Raw genomic sequence first — 17033 nt, 5'->3', positions numbered from 1 at the left:
CCTTAAATCTTCCAAATCGACCTAAATTAATCTAAATCAGCCCACAGAGAGTACAAATATTGGCATTATCTGGTTAAAGCTGCCTTTTCTGATACTGTTCTGTCTGCTGCCGTCTGGCAGGCGGTACCGCAGCATCAGGACTAAAACCACCAGACTCAGGAACAGTTATATCTTACACAGGCTCCGCCCTCTACTGGACTCTATGGGTACTTCCCTCAATCATGCTATGCGAGCATTCACCTACTGAGATATCTACTTCCGACCCATGGGACCTTATTTCGAAAAAATTATGTATTGAAGTCAATGGGAAGAGAAAACGTATCTTTCGATCCCGTTTGAATTGTGCCATGAATTACACATATGATGTTTGTCAATCTTAAAAAATAATTTCCATGTAAAGAAATACAGAGTTTGTCGTAAAACTGTTGAAATATAAGACTATGAAAAATACGCAACTAGAAAGACTACAAATCCCAGAGTGATGTCATATTTGTTTTCCTCCACTAAATATAAGAGATAGCTAAGATAAGATAACTTTAACAAGATGCCTGTGTACTTAGTACCAGGTTGTAATCATACCAGCAAAGGGTCTTGCTCGTTCTTTCGCTTCCCGTCTGATGAAAGGACCAGAGGCCTGTACTACGAAGCCGGATTTTCTCTTAGCCGGCTGACTTCAGGGAAAACTCGGGCTTTCCGGTCCTACGACGCTGGTTCTCTTTTTAGCGGGCTAGATCTCCATGGTAACTTATGCTGAGCGGCTAACCTCCTCCGGAGCAGGTTAGGTTGCAGGCTAAGAGATCAACTCAGTGAAAGCGCCGCCTGCTGACCAATCAGAGCTCCGTGTGCGGAGTTTAAAGCTATCAAGTCATATTACAGGATAGAGGAAATACAGAAAAACTGCCGTTGCAGGAAAGACGGCCGGCAAAAATCAACTGACTGTGTGAACGTGAAAATTAATAGAATATCCCCTCCCATCTTCAGAGCAATCTGACTATTATAATATTAGCGTTAAGAAAGCTTACTTAAATATCTGCCACAACATAAGTAACCTGATCAGAGTAACATTAAGTACAGTCCGCGGCACTGTGAGTGCAGACGTCGATGTGTCCCATTATCATTCATATCATATCACATCATAATGTATCATATATTTCCTTATTTGAGTCAGCTTCTTGAGCCGTATCTGGCCGTGCAACACTCACAGTGTCACATACTGTATGCAGAAGTATTATTTTAAGCAACACATTAAGTTGACGAAACACTCGAGTCAAATGTAATTAAAGTCAGATCCACTCGTGTCTTGGACGGGGCAGTGATATCATAAACCTGTTAATGTACGCATTCAAACGCTTTTTCTTTTACCAGCTGTATTCACCTTGCAGGTGCAGCTATGTGGCTTTTATCCTGGATAAAGTGTTTAAGTCATGGATGTTTAAAGTTTAACTTCTTCATATTTGACTAATATTAAAGTTCACTTTTCATTCAGGAAGTATGACGCTGCGCTGTCAGTACGCTTGTCCATGTTTGTGATTGGTCGAATGCTCCAAATACCACCCCTTTCATGTGAACGCGCACCTAACTAGATAGGACACGGCTGGCTTAAGCGATCACTTGATAACCAGCGTCGTAGTACAGCTTAGCGAGAGCGCGTATGTTTTGGATTGGGCCAACCGGCTAACTCAAACATATCCAGGTTAGGTTGAACCAGCTTCGTAGTACAGGCCTCTGGAGTGGCTGGATCAAGTTAGCTACCTAGTTAGTAGCAAGCACGTTAGTTAGCATTACAGCCTTAGCCTTGTAATTTTTATTAGCCTTAACATGAAGTAACATTAAAGGTGGGGTAGGTAAGTTTGAGAAACCGGCTCGAGATACACTTTTTGTTATATTCCATAGAATGCTCTTAACATCCCGATAGCAATGAATATTTTAAGTGCTTTGACAAAAAATCCATACAAAAATGTCATCTGTGGAAGCCGTAGTACTGTAAAAAGCACGACCAATCATTTTAGCCGGCCCGGTCAGCCTTCCATCTGTGCACAAACTTATCTCGTGCCCTCATTGGTCATGTGTGTGTTGGAGGAGGGGCTCTGTAAGGAAGTGGCAGATTTTTTCCGGCTGTGTATTTTCAAATTCTAGCGATCTCGAGCTGGTTTCTCCAAAATTACCTACCCCACCTTTAAGTAACCCAAAATGTTAAACAGTAAGAGTAGTAGTCATATTTCGTGAACCCTTTGAAGAGTACTGTCACACCGGTGTGATCATTATATAATACACCGTTTAAGCCCGGATGCCCCCGGGGAGACATGCTAACGCTAACGCTACATTAGCATCGGCGATCTTTTCTACTTCATGCTTAATACAGGGCAAACTGCTGGTGAGGAGCGACAACCGCACCACAGTGGCGTACATCGCAGGTCTCTCTTGAAAAAGAGATCGTTGATCTCAATGGGATTTTTCACCTGGTTAAATAAAGGCTACAAACAAACAAACATCAACAGGCAGGGCGGAGTCCGCTCCGCCGCCTTGTTGACCACAGCGGAGAAACTGTGGTTGTGGGCTTCAGAGGTTGTGTTGTCTCTGAGAGCCCTCCACATCCTGGGACTGGAGAACAGGGGGGCCGACCTCATGTCAAGAGGCGGGCCCCTGCCAGGCGAGTGGGTGCTTCACCCGGAGGTGGTGAAGCAGATCTGGGCCCAGTTCGGGAGAGCGGAGGTGGACCTGTTCGCCAGCCGGCGCAACAGCCAATGTACCCTGTGGTTTTCCATGGCTCGGCGGGACAATTCAACCTTGGGGGTGGACGCGTTTGCACACGAGCCATGGCCAAGAAAGCTGCCCTACGCCTTTCCACCGCTGCACCTCATTCTCCCCCTTCCCAGAGTTGCGCTGACACACTGCCCACCACACACTGCTTCCCAGCGAGGTACCCCCCGCCCTCCTGTTGACAGTCCACGAGCGTCGAGCTCCTCAACACTAGCACCCCCCCCGTTGACAATTCACTAGCGGTATTTACTGACAGTTATCACTGTCACTACCCGATCTGCACCCCTGCCCGATCTGCACTGCGCATGTGCGAGATGGTCCGCCATATTTGACAACTACGGCAACTCTAATAGGACACTTGACACAGTGGCGTTTGGCAAAGCAGAAAAAGAACACTCAAAAAACCCGACAATATTAATCTGAACGAGAGCGATGAGTTATTGTTATTACAACGTGACTTCACTATTATTGAACAACTCCTTTTATTGGGTCATTTTATTGGGTTAAGTACTGTACATTGTCAGAATAAGTGAGAAATGGATTTAACTTCTGTTAGAGAGCTATCATACATACTGAAGAAATATTGACTGTGAATGTATGCAATATGTATGGCATTCATAATTGATATCTAATTACATTAAAGGTGGGGTAGGTAAGTTTGAGAAACCGGCTCGAGATACACTTTTTGTTATATTCCATGGAATGCTCTTAACATCCCGATAGCAATGAATATCTTAAGTGCTTTGACAAAAAATCCATAAGAAAATATCATCTGTGGAAGCCGTAGTACTGTAAAAAGTACGACCAATCATTTTAGCCGGCCCGGCTAAAATAACTGGATGGCCTACCTGCCTGTCAGCCTTCCATCTGTGCACAAACTTATATCGTGCCCTCATTGGTCATGTGCGCGTTCGTGTGTGTTGGAGGAGGGGCTCTGTAAGGAAGTGGCAGATTTTTTCCGGCTGTGTATTTTCAAATTCTTGCGCACTCGAGCTGGTTTCTCCAAAATTACCTACCCCACTGTGAATGTCCTTCATTTTATTTCAAATAAAATAAAAGAACAAAAGATTTTTATATAGATATTTGAGACGTTTATGACTTGTGCACAATGCAAATCGGGCAGCCGTCTAGACGTCAAATGTCCTATTTGAGTTGCCGTATGGAGTTGTCCAATATGGCGGACCATCTCGCACATGTGCAGTGCGGATCGGGTAGGGATGCGGATCGGGTAGTGACAGCGGTAACGAAGTGGGCTGGCGGTACCGAAGTGGGCCGGTCGAGAGTCCCGGGCTGATTTGTAGTCCCAGTCCGCCCCTGGGCACAATTGTATTCATCCACATCTATCAAATATTACATATATATTGCCCAATATCACAAGTAAGAAATGTTAGAATAGTAGGACCCTCAGTGAGAACGACTGAGGTGGGAACCCTCTTCCAGGACACAGAAGATTAAACCACAAAAACTGTAACATCTGATCAAATGTATTAGAGGAGTTTTGCGTAGTTTTATCCCATTTGTCTCAGTTCCCCCGGTAGATAGGGGAAATAGAACTAAAGCTGCATCACAACTCCTGCTGGAGCCACAGTCAGACACAGAGCACCACTGGGGCTAGATATTGTTGTACCTAACAAGAATGACAAGCCACAATCTACGTACAGGACTTCCAGGTAAAGTATAGGCACACAAAATGCTTTATTTGGACAAAGTGAAATAGGTTTATAAGTGGATCAATAGAAAATTACAAAGATAATTGATACAAATAAGTTGTTAGGATTGAATCTGCACTGCTTCAAGAAAAATAAGACATTTAAAAAAAAATATCTTAAGTTCCATTTACTAGATTCTAGTAAAGGGTTTTAAAAGGTTAGGAAAAAGCAACCAGGTGGACAAGATGTTTGAGTTAAACTACAATAAACAAGGTCAAAAGGAATTAAAAATACAAACCACAATGAGAAAATGTGCACTAAAGCATTAAGACTTTCTTAAAGTCTAATTTATCACAAATACACCCCGAATAACAACTGTGGAACATTGTAACGTTGTCGAGTTGAAATAAATCCCCTCATCTTTCATGCTCCTGGACTTTCACTCCATTGAAGTAACTCGAAAGGTCTCTTGTTTTATCCAATCTGATCTGAGAAAAAACAACTCAGTGGAAGAGTGTTCCACTGATAGAACTGTTGTCAAGAAGATTTTGTAAAAAAACAACAATTCATATTTGCATCCAAACTCGACAAACCCCCCACCTGTGGCTCTTCATCAAGATTCAACAGATTCAGGTAAACCAAACCTTGAAGGAGCATGAACAGTAGATAAAGCCAGCATCTTAAAGTAACTTTGGTTTGATTTGTTATTATCTTTTTCTGCCAACCTGGTCTCACCAGAATGCGTGACTCCACCACGACTCCTTAACACCGCAGTGCGTGGTGGAGTCACGAACTTTGCTACATTTACGTGTCTGCACCACGCAAACAACCCCAATGTAAAGTGAATGAGGCTCCTTTGTCGTGGTGCACACACGCATTTCTACAACGTCCAGCAGTGAGCTTTTATTCTATAAAACGTTTTTAAAATCTACTTTATAGCTTGTAGTAACTCACGAGAGGCTTCTTTTATTTTATTTGTATTCATAATAATTTTTATTTTTCGTCAGAATGTATTATGGTGCATTATTTACCAATGTTTGTTCTCAAAAAACAGTGCATTGTGTGTAATACAACTGTGATTTTTATTAAATGAGTTAGTTTTTAAGGAAGGCCAGAGCTTCAGCTGTGTCAAATAGATTGTTCCCTTTAGTTAACGTTATTTAAAAGATATGCCGTTGGCATGGCGACAGATCATTCGCCATCAAGTTAGTTCAAAAGTTTGCAGTTCAAATATTCTGCTGCTTTTCCAAGCCTTTTTACTTTCTTTTCTTCTCTCACACATTCAAGTCCCCAGTGTTCATGTATCATTTCAATCTAAATTCTTCACTTTCTTCTTACACATTACATTTCAGCATAGCAGTTTAGCGTCAGCTTTTCAGCATAAAGCATTCCCACTAGCAATTTCTTCAGGAATTGCATTCTCTAGTTTCACATGTTATACTCTTAAGATACATTCCCAATGTAGGGTATACATTTGATCTATTATCAAACCCATATTGCATCTATATTACACCCATATTACTCTGTTATTAAAATGTTTTTACACCATTGTTACACCCAAATTACATGCATACAGTATGACACCAATATTACACCCATATTACACCCTTATTACAACATTAGTACACCCATATTACACACATATAACATCCATATTACACCAATATTACACTTTTATTACATTGATATTACATTGATATTACAATTAGTTTAGACCCATGTTACACATTGACACAGGCTGTCAAATGACTGTGACCACAAGATACAGAAACCATTTAAGGGTTAAATGTTATCTTTAAAATATACAGTTTGGGGTATACCATATTAATCATGTGAACAGGACAAGTTCTTCTTTAAAAGTTGCCACACATTGTTTCCCTCTGTGTTACATATTGCCTTCTACTACATGCTTTGTGTTGATAAAAAGTCTCCAGTGTGCTTTGCAGTGTTTTTATATCCTCTCCCCTCCTTCTCCTCTATGTTATCTGGGTTTTTCCTCTGGTGCTCGCCTCCCTGCTCTGGAACCTGATGTTCTTCCCCCTCCCTCTATCTTTAACTGCCTGCTTTGCTTATCTCTCCGCAGCCCCCGCTGTAAGGCAGTGTTTTTCTGTGGAGAGTGTTTCCTCTCAGATGCCAAACACTGGTGTGCCAAACTGAGCCGTCACATGAAGCAGGGAGCCCGGCTGGCAGAGCTGCCGTTCAGCTTCACTGCAGGTACACTGGTGTTCCCAAAGAAACAAACCTTATTCAGTTAAGGCTTTTACACTTAACATTTGTAGATCGTGATGATTAAATAAGCAGTTCTTCTCAGGAGGTTTACTCACCATCAAACACACATCTAATATTTTCTACGTAAACTATTGAAGATTTTGATTTAACTGGCTCTGTCTTACCATGTATTTGGGCCCAGTGTGTCTGATGGATTCGTAGAAATTCCTTCAAAGCTGCAGTTTTCTCTCCTGGATCTTCGAGCTCACGTCGGGGTCACCAATTTGTAGATCGTGATCGTTGTTCTCGAACCCAGGAGGAAGTTAACCTCTTAAGCACGGCGGTCGGGGGAGGTGGGAGGGGTCCAATGGGGGATTGGACCCCTCCCACCGTTTTGTTTTCGAGATAATGTCTCAGGGCTTCTTAACATTTATGAAACTATTAATGTGTAGCACCAGATTAACGGGAAGAATCTCAGCTAACTGAAGATATGAACTATTTTTACCAAAACAAAACACAAGTCTCATAAGAAGCGTCTAAATGACCCCTGAGCGAAAAAATTCTAACGCACTGCGGCACACAATTCAAGATAAAGATACCCTTATTACTTATCGTAGCTGCACATACAATATAGCCGATTAAAGCTGAGACTCCACTGATTATTTAGGTATAGTATCATCACTGAGCGATCCGAACTTGCGACAGGGGAAGCAAACACAGACATCACAACACGTACCTTTACGGAGCTTTTACGGCAGATCGTCTCACCGTAGCTGTCAATTAGGTCAAAAGACGTGTTCAATGGCATTAAAACGAAAAAATGCTACAACTGTTGATCCATAGGTTGATAATGTACCTGTGCCTTTTAAGAAATTATTTATAATCCATAATTCCATTTTTTATGTAAAAATCGGAGCGGAAAAGTTAGCTGCTAATGGTAGCCACCAGAGTGTATGCAGCTTCCGGTTTTGGTAACGCGTCACTCTCACTCCTTATTTGTTAACGTTTTGGTGTGTATAGAACTTTCCCTCGATTCCATTGGCTCTAGCGGTTATAAAGAGATTTCATTCATCAAAATCGAGCAAAGGGGGGCCAGAGATATGGAAAATCCACCCAAATGACCCCAGAAGTGGGTTTTTTTGGCTAAATCTCTCTAAAAAGGTCAAATTTCAATTGTTTTGCATCAATCTTGATACAGGGTACTTATTATATGTTGTACTTTGGATTCCTAAAGCTTTTAGTCTACTAACCCATCATCCAAGGGTAGTTTTCACTATAAGTAAAAAATAATTTTTGGACAGACACTATAATTTACAGTTTTTTACTATGTAAAATCTGAATTTTCTTTAAAATAAAAAACATCTATATTGATTCTGACTTTTCTACATCCAACTCACAGGTTTATCATTACTTTGAGAATAAAGATTATTAATTTAACCCTTTTAGAAGGGAAGATATGGTCATTTGTTCTGGGAATGTCATTTTCGAGCCTGAGACCTGAAAAACAGGCTCAGGGCTTAAGAGGTTAAAAAGAGACAATGCAGTCCCGGAAAAGTTCAAATGGGTAATTTATTGAAGTAACGTGGTTTCGAATCAGACAGAGGAAGTAAAAACACGGCGCCGTGTCGGGAGGAGGAAGGAGAGAGGCTGATTCTCCGAGGAGCGTCTGTATATGCGATTCCTGGCTCCTCCTCTCATTGGCTGCTTCGACGATGGGGGGGTATTCCTCCCCCTCGTTCTTCTGTGTCTGATATCGCGTAAATAAAAGGAGTTAGACGTTGTGTGTTTATTGTATAACTCCACACGCCTTTTTTCTCCTCGTATTCTCATTCATGACTTTTTATTTAAAGTGGATGCTATATTTAAATGATATATTGTAAGGCCATACCTATATAAGGTATATTTATACGTTTCTGTTTTCAAAATACCAAACAGATCATGCATTTAAGCCATGCCTCATTTCGCTCTATGTGCTGTTTGCTGTCTACGGGTCTGATTCTGCTGACCACGCCCCCCTGCAGGAGAGGGGAGACGTGCTCTGATCAGCTGCTGGGCTGTCAGAAGAGGGGGAGAAAAAGAGATCTCCGTGTTTTATTATATAGAGTCGTTATTCATTTGTTTTAAAGCTCAATAAATAACAAAGAAGACCTTTGACCGGCACTTTTCTAATTTTGTCCGGAAGATTTAAACTTTAACGGACATCTTGACCGGCGAAAGAAACTGAAACTGAAACTCTGCTGCACGGTCCCCTCGTTCCTTGGAAGAGGCGGAGAGGTGGGTGTTTGTCATCTGCTGGTGGACTAACCGGAGAGAATTACAGTGCTTGCCTCGACGGGGAGGGATTGCATTGAATTAAAGCAGCGGGAGCAAACGCTTGCCTCGGGGAGGGAGAAAAAAAGCCACAGCGGAGAATAAACAGAAGGGTAACCATGGTAACTATGGGCGGGAAGTCTTCTTCGCTGCTTTTGTGGCAGACTACAGCGCCACTTACAGGCCTGGCATATGTACTACAGCGTCTCCAGCGCTTTCGAGCGGCAATGGCCGGCCGTGGCCCAACCCCACATTCCCCTGATAGGTGGAGAGTTGGCCCAATAGCCGTAGCGCCACCGTCCTGACGTCAGTAACGTGTTCAAATCTGGATCAGTTTTTATCAGATCCGTTGCAGTCCCTTTTTTAGAGATTTGGGTATGGAGGAAAATAGAGAGGGTTGTGTTTTCTGACACTTGGTGAGTTCCCTGGAACACCGGGGACACATATTCATGTATAAAAGACGTACAAAAGTGCATTTTGCATGATAGGTCCCCTTTAATGCATTTTAACGGCTGTAATCATTGATAAAGTGAAGCCGGTAGTGACGTCATGTAAACAACGGGGTTGTCATACGTCATACTACGTGTCATTTTCACCTTAAATTCACTTTTTCTCATGCTCACGCTAATGCTAACCGGAGATGAAGAATTTTCAGAATAAACGTTTTAAGTTAAGAGTGAGTGTGAACTTCCGGTTTTTCAGAATAAAACAGCTTTAATTAAAACCGTAATATTTAATCTAAATTACGCCATATAAACATTGATTTTAATTTCTTACACATTCCACAGCATGATCCTATCATTTAAATAGGCAATGCCTTAGATGTTAACATGCAGGATTTAGATTCATATGGCACATTATACTTTATAACGGCGCGTAGCAGAGGTGTTCTGCTCCAACACAACATTGACATTAGTGGATTGTATCGATGGAAAGGGCTCAATTGGATAGTAAATAGTAAAAGCCACAATTCTAAAATCCAAAATGTAAAATGGCTTTAGATTTTGAGCCTGTTGGGTTTCAATGCGGACATTTTAGTCTTTATCTGTCTGAGTGTCTGTATTTTGGCTACAAAGTTTACTAGAGAATCATAGGAGCTGAAGTTCGGGATTAAACTCACACCATAGCCGCCAACAGCCATGAGAATGAAACATATAATAAAAGAGGAAAATGTGTCTAGTGAGGCACAAGGGTTTGACTCACACAATGATAGAGATTCTAGCACTACTGTGCTGTACTTCCTCTCAGTGTCGTGGCGTCAGTACTATGAGTGGAGGGGCCTCAGTCTGAGCTCTGTCGTGGCCCCCCTGCTCAGCTCCACCCTCTCCATCTACTACATCATCACCTCCCTGCTGCCCAGGCAATGTGAGTGTTCCACAGGGATAACCTCTCAACAAGGGAGGAGCGAGGGATTGGTTTAAGGCTGAAACTTGATTTAAGGCTGTATTAAATATATAAAAACAGTGCAATTTGAAGTAACGCTAGAGTACGAAATACATTAATTTAGAATAAAAGTCTATGTTGGTGTGGCTGTGTGTTTGTGTCCCTCCTCTCTCAGTTCCAGAGATGCACATCCTGAGGAAACAGTCCCTGAGGATCCACATCATCGAGTCCTACAGGGAGTCCCAAACTCTGGTCACCTTCTGGGTGAGATTTAACTGCTGTTGCCTTCTAAAGTATTTTATTAACTTAGTCAGAATCTTCTTTTACAAAATGTCGTGTTTTCACCTAACCTGTTCCAGGGTAGCCTGTGGTTCTGACATCACTCCGAAGCTAATCTCTCTGATGGCCATTCGACCCAAAACAAGAGCGCACTGTTACAAATACACAATCTACCTGCAGCAAACATTAATTATGATTATGATGCAGAATGACGTCATCATTTTTAAATCCTACTACAAAGCCACAACCTCCTGTAATCGGGCAGTGTTGGGTTGTTCATGCCTTTATAATAAATACCACTATCACTAATGAGCGCTGTGTTTCAGTCCTGAGGGTTGTGTATTTCCTGTGGGAAAATAATGTTTGTTTTTGAGTAACTATGGACTATAATTACAACAAAAGCTATTGGGGGAACTATTGGGGCATTGAAATAATTGCAACCTCTTGCTTTTTCTCCTACATTTAGCTTGGATTTTGGTTAATTTGTCTCGACATATGGCCGCTCTTTCGATTATTTATTAGTTTTCCCTCGCTTTTGTATCCGATTTTCTATCCGATGTCAGTGAGCTGTTTGACCATCACTTTGAACTTCCTGTCTGTGTTTCTCCTACAGGAACTATCAGTGCTTCTGCCACATGTGACCTTTGACCTGGTGTTCGTCCGTGAGCGTCTTCCCTGCTGGTGTGACAAAGTACAGCTTGTGATACAGAAAATGGTAGCTATTTGCAGTATATATATTTCTATAAAAGAGACAAAGCTGTTTTTGGCAGAGCTTTTCTAAAACAGCTGCAGAGTGGATCACCCTCACATCTTGTCAGGATCAGTTAGTGGCAGCAAAGTTTGGTCTCTTCTAATGTTCTCTTTCTCGTTTAAAATCAATCACATAGCAGAACTGTTGTCACTTTAGGGTATTGATTTTGTCAGACACTTTCATTTGTAAATGTGTTATTTAATCAGGCCCACTGACAGCCAGGGACCTTTTCACGCTGCTGGTCGAATGCAAAGCATCTGCTCTGGTTAGTGAAGCTGTGAGGAACAGAAATGAGGTTGCATGTTTAATGGAGGCTCGGCCCTGATTGTTTTCATTAGCCCTGAGCCCACATCAAATAGCTTGGTGTTAGTTGTTCAGCTGCCTTACACACATGAACAGAAACATATGTAAATGAGAGTAAACAACAGGAGACTGTAAACAGGTTGAACCAGCTGAGTGTTCAGATCCTCCCACTGTTGACCATGTGTTGGCTGCTTTGTCAACTGGAAATGAAAACGAGCTGTACTGTGAGCGTTGGTTTTAAAAGATGACACAGCTTTGTGAGTCCCAGCCTCTCTGCCTCAGTTTGAGTGGAACACGTATGGAACAGTGTTCAGAGCAACTTGGAGCAATGAATGACCTGTCTCTCCTACAGGACTACCAGTAGTGGAAAGGAACTAATTACATTTACTCAAGTATTGTACTTAAAGGTGGGGTAGGTAAGTTTGAGAAACCAGCTCGAGATACACTTTTTGTTATATTCCATGGAATGCTCTTAACATCCCGATAGCAATGAATATCTTAAGTGCTTTGACAAAAAATCCATAAAAAAATGTCATCTGTGGAAGCCGTAATACTGTAAAAAGCACGACCAATCATTTTAGCCGGCCCGGCTAAAATAACTGGATGGCCTACCTGCCTGTCAGCCTTCCATCTGTGCACAAACTTATCTCGTGCCCTCATTGGTCATGTGCGCGTTCGTGTGTGTTGGAGGAGGGGCTCTGTAAGGAAGTGGCACATTTTCTCCGGTTGTGTATTTTCAAATTCTAGCGATCTCGAGCCGGTTTCTCAAACTTACCTACCCTACCTTTAAGTACTTTTTTGACATATTTATACTTTACTTGAGTATTTCCATTTAATACTTTATACTTCTAATCCATTAAACCTTAAAAAAAAGAGGACATTATACAACTTCTGAAATACTCCTCCTGCTGCCTTGATATTATTCCAACAAGGTTTTTCAAAAATGTTTTTCCTTGCTTGGCCTCAGATCTACTTCACATAGTAAACAAGTCTCTTCACTCAGGTGTTTTTCCACAGGCCCTGAAAACTGCAGTCATTAAACCGCTCTTAAAAAAGCATAATCTAGATGCTTCAGTAACGAACAATTACAGGCCAATATCAAACTCTTACTACTTTTAAATCCAGTCTGAAGACTTTTCTTTTTGCCGCTGCTTTTAATTGAAACTGAGTGTTTTGTTTTTGGTTAATGAACATTTGGGGCTAGTAACCCCAGGGAATCAGTGTCTGGGGACTTTGTCCTGGCTGGTTTTCTCTGTGTATGCTGCTCGGGACGTATGTGCCATACAAGCGTACACAGCTCATGTTCGGAGAAACCTTAAAGAAGGGCATCAGTAAAGTGGAACTTCTGTGTGAACTATTCATATCTTAAACTGCACTGTAACTTTGTATTCATGTATTTTTTCTTTTAATGTTTATTTCATTATCTTTTCTTTTGAATGACTGTTTTTAAATGCCTTTGTCTGAATGTCTTTCATTTTTGTAAAGCACCTTGAATTGCCTTGTGTTGAAAGGTGCTCTATAAATAAACTTGCCTTGCCTTGCCTAACACTTCAGAGGCAAATATTGTACTTTTACTCGACTACATTTTTTTTTACAATCACAGTTACTTTGTACATATAAAAACACATGATATGCTGATGTGGTATAATGCAGTACTTTACTACTTATCTAAACAGTGTTTCTAGTATCTACATTTGGTCCACATTGACTACAATACTATACGTTTACTTACGTAATGGAGTACTTCTTCCAACACTGAGAACTACATATATGTGCTAACTCAAATGTAAATGTAAAGTGTATATTGTATTCAATGTTCACATTTTGGGAGTTTGATAATAATAATAATAATGGGTTCCATTTATAAAGCACTTCATATTTGATTTCAAATCCCGAAGTGATAGGCTGGTCAAGCACTGCCTCTATTGTGTATATTTGTATATTTATATTGTGTATTCAGTATATATACTCTCTAGATATACATCCTTCATATTTTGTTTATCTTCTACTGCTGATATGTATATCTTTATTGTTTTATTCAATTTTTGTATTCATGCACAATGTCTTATCAATGCTGCTGTCCGGCAGTGGCTCAGTCAGTAGGGGCTTGGACTGGGAGCCGTAGGGTCGCCGTAGGGGAGCCGTAGGGTCGCTGGTTCAAGTCCCCGACCAGACCTAAATATGGAGTGTGGACTTCTACTTGGAGAGGTCCCAGTTCACCTCCTGCCCTGCCGTGGTGCCCTTGAGCAAGGCACCGGACACCCCCCTTCCCCCCCACTCCCATTGCTCCCCGGGCGCTGTACAATAGCTGCCCACTGCTCCTAGTACTAGACTCCTGGTACTAGGATGGGTTAAAAGCAGAGGCCAAATTTCACTGTGTGTGCTGTGTGCTCTGCATGTGTGACCATTAAAGAGGGTTTCATCCCTCCCTATTCTATTCTATTCTATTCTGTGATTGGGATCAGTAAAGTATATCTTATCTTCTATGAATATTTCATAATCAGTGCACTGACGTTGCTGTGTTTTGTCAGAATGGCAGGGTGGTCCTCACTGACTGCAGCCTGCCCCATGGGGGGGCTGCCAGGGAGGGCGTCAGAGTGAGTCTGCACCGCAGCACCTACAGCGCGCTGCAGGAGCCCCCGCCCGACCTGGTCATCGGTGTGTGTGTGTGTGTGTGTGTGTGTGTGTGTGTGTGTGTGTGTGTGTGTGTGTGTGTGTGTGTGTGTGTGTGTGTGTGTGTGTGTGTGTGTGTGTGTGTGTGTGTGTGTCAAACTGTAAACTGGCTGCTTGTTTTAGTTTTATTCATGTGTTTATTTGAATGATAAATGTATTGTCGGTTGTTGAATGGTGGTAAGGAAGCTCACTTCTAAAGCCTTTGTCTGTGAGCTTCTGTTCTATGATCTGTGTTTGTTCGTCCACAGGTTTCCAGCCTGCCTTCCTGCAAAATGACTCTTGGTTGAGCACTCTTCCAAAACTCCAGGTTACAAATACAAGAAACACACAACACTGGTTATTAGGGCGGCTCACACAACAAATCACACTGTCAGTAGAAAAAAGTCATTGGAAATTCTGGTATTTTTCAGCCTGGATCTTTTCTTCAGCAATAGCAGCAATGTCAAAAATACAGTTTGTGATTTTAAGACAATGGACTGGGCTGGGACCACATTGATCTCAGTCCTACCAACCATTGCACATATGGGTAGTGTTAACCCTTAAATGGGCAATCACATATAAATATTTTCGAAAATTAATGTGTTGCTATTTTCTAAATTATACCCATATTGTACTTTTACTACACCCATATTACACAAAAATATATCCCTATTACACAGTTTTTACACCCGTATTACACCCATATAACACTTTTAATAGACATATATTATATTTATGTTACACCAGTATTATACCCATAGTATACCGTAATTACACTTTTATTACACCATTATTACACCCACATTACACATTAGAAAACCGCTATTACACCCATGTTTCACCATTATTACACCCATAATGTGCCCATGTTACACTGTACACTGTTTGGTCACCTATATTGATTAAGCCCGTTGTACACATGGACAAAGCCGGTCAAATGCCACTATCCACAGGAAACAGAAACCATGTAAGGGTTAAGCCTGCCAAAGTGGGGATGGTAGGGACGTAAATAGGTTGCAGAATCAAAAATAACTTTGATAATCGTAGAGCCGATATGGGAACCATCCTGTAACTGACAATCAATTAGAGGTGTAACTCAAACGGGCCTTTTTAATGACATCACCGTTCCACTGCACAACTCCCAGCCTGACTGACAGCTCTGTGTCCATCAGTCTCTGAGGGTCCCCACCTTCTTCTGTGAGATGAACGAGCTGCGATGTGAGCGCAGTGATCAGGTGATGAGGGAGGCCACCGGGGGGGCCGTGTCCCGACCCACCATCAACCCTTTCCACTGCCCGCTGCGCAGGAACGGAGGAGACAACCGGCTGCCACGGTGAGGGAGTTTAAAACGGTCTTACACCACCTGTAGGCCCCGGCAACCTGGAGCTGAGGAATGATTCAATTCATAGCAGAAAAGCTATTCTCAAATGTGTAATCACATGAATGTTTCACTCCTTGTGTGTGGAGTGCTGACTCTGCAGCTGCAGCTTCTGAACATGAATCCTTTCTGTCTTCTCCACTGACAAAACTGATTGGTATATCGTTCTTTTTTGACTTTAGTCAAATTTGAGCCAAATAAAAAATGATTCAAGATGATATAAACATAGATTTTAAAAATGCATTTGTTACTGGACTTGGATTCAATCTAAATTCTACCTAATCCACCAAATGTTTCTGTTGTAAAAGGCTCATATAAAAGCGATTTGTAAGACCAAGGGCTTCATGGCAGCTGCACATTTCTATCACTCCACCAAACAGGTCATGACAGGAAACACCTGCAGTTAACCTATCATTTGATCTGAATCTCTTTGATATAAAGAAAGTGACTCACAAAAATGCAGGAAGTAATACATGTCTGAATCTGTGTGGATTGACACAGTTCTTGTTCAAATGTATGTCAAAAATGCTTTAAAAACATAAAAGATAGTCCAGCAGAAGGTAATGGAGCTAAATGTTGAGTCACAGCTTCAATGAAACATAGTATGATGCGATAGATTCCAACATGTTTTGCTGCATCACTGTAACTCTGACTCCATGTCAGCTCTCACTTCTACAACGCATTGGACAATCTTTATCATTCATCACTGCGTTGTAACATTTTAATCTTAGTTATTCTGTACTCCTACTTATTTTACTTTGCTTCCTAGATATTCCAACGGCTTTATCTTCCACCTCATTTACAAGCCTTCAGCCAATCGGCAGCCGCCTGTGGACACACCCCTCAGTGACCTGACCTCAGCCTCCCTGTCCCCGCAGCGCACCTTCAGAGAGAGGAAGGCCGAGCAGCACTGGGGCAGAGAGGGGAAAAAGACTAATTAAATACCATTTAAAGAAGTGAGATGCAGCTCTATTTGAAAAGGCATGATGAAAAAACAGCGCAAAAACAATATATTAGTGCTTCAGTTGAAACAGTTAGTTTAATAATTGACTCATTAATCAACACATTCATTTTAGAAAAAAATTAAAACATATATTTGTTCTAGCTTTTTAGAATTGCAAATTTGCAATTTTATGTATGAACATGTTTTGGTTGTGGACTTTTGGTCGAGCTGAACAGAACATTTAAATGGTAAATGAAACCATCCGAAACCTTGATGGACATTGTTTACAATTTTAAAGACCACACCATTTATAAAGAGAACAATTTGGCATTGTTGATACTGAAAGAAATAGCATTTTTATGACATGAATATTTAAAGACAAAACATGACCAGTCAAGTGACTGACTCACTGCATAC

The 17033-nt window shown here is 41.4% G+C and overlaps 1 protein-coding gene across 1 annotated transcript; it reads left to right on the top strand.

Moving 5' to 3' along the window:
* The first annotated feature begins 3977 nt into the window (after positions 1 to 3977).
* Positions 3978 to 16614, top strand: LOC117482665 (zinc finger MYND domain-containing protein 15-like). The gene is made up of 9 exons (XM_034130849.1): positions 3978 to 3988; positions 6493 to 6623; positions 10176 to 10292; positions 10486 to 10574; positions 11203 to 11304; positions 14175 to 14301; positions 14565 to 14623; positions 15468 to 15628; positions 16443 to 16614. Exons 1-9 carry the CDS (start codon positions 3978 to 3980, stop codon positions 16612 to 16614), a joined length of 969 nt encoding a protein of 322 aa, XP_033986740.1.
* Positions 16615 to 17033: the final 419 nt, after the last annotated feature.

Source organism: Trematomus bernacchii, unplaced genomic scaffold (genome assembly GCF_902827165.1).
Source record: "Trematomus bernacchii unplaced genomic scaffold, fTreBer1.1, whole genome shotgun sequence".
Taxonomy (NCBI): domain Eukaryota; kingdom Metazoa; phylum Chordata; class Actinopteri; order Perciformes; family Nototheniidae; genus Trematomus; species Trematomus bernacchii.
This window is presented reverse-complemented; position numbering and strand designations above follow the sequence as displayed.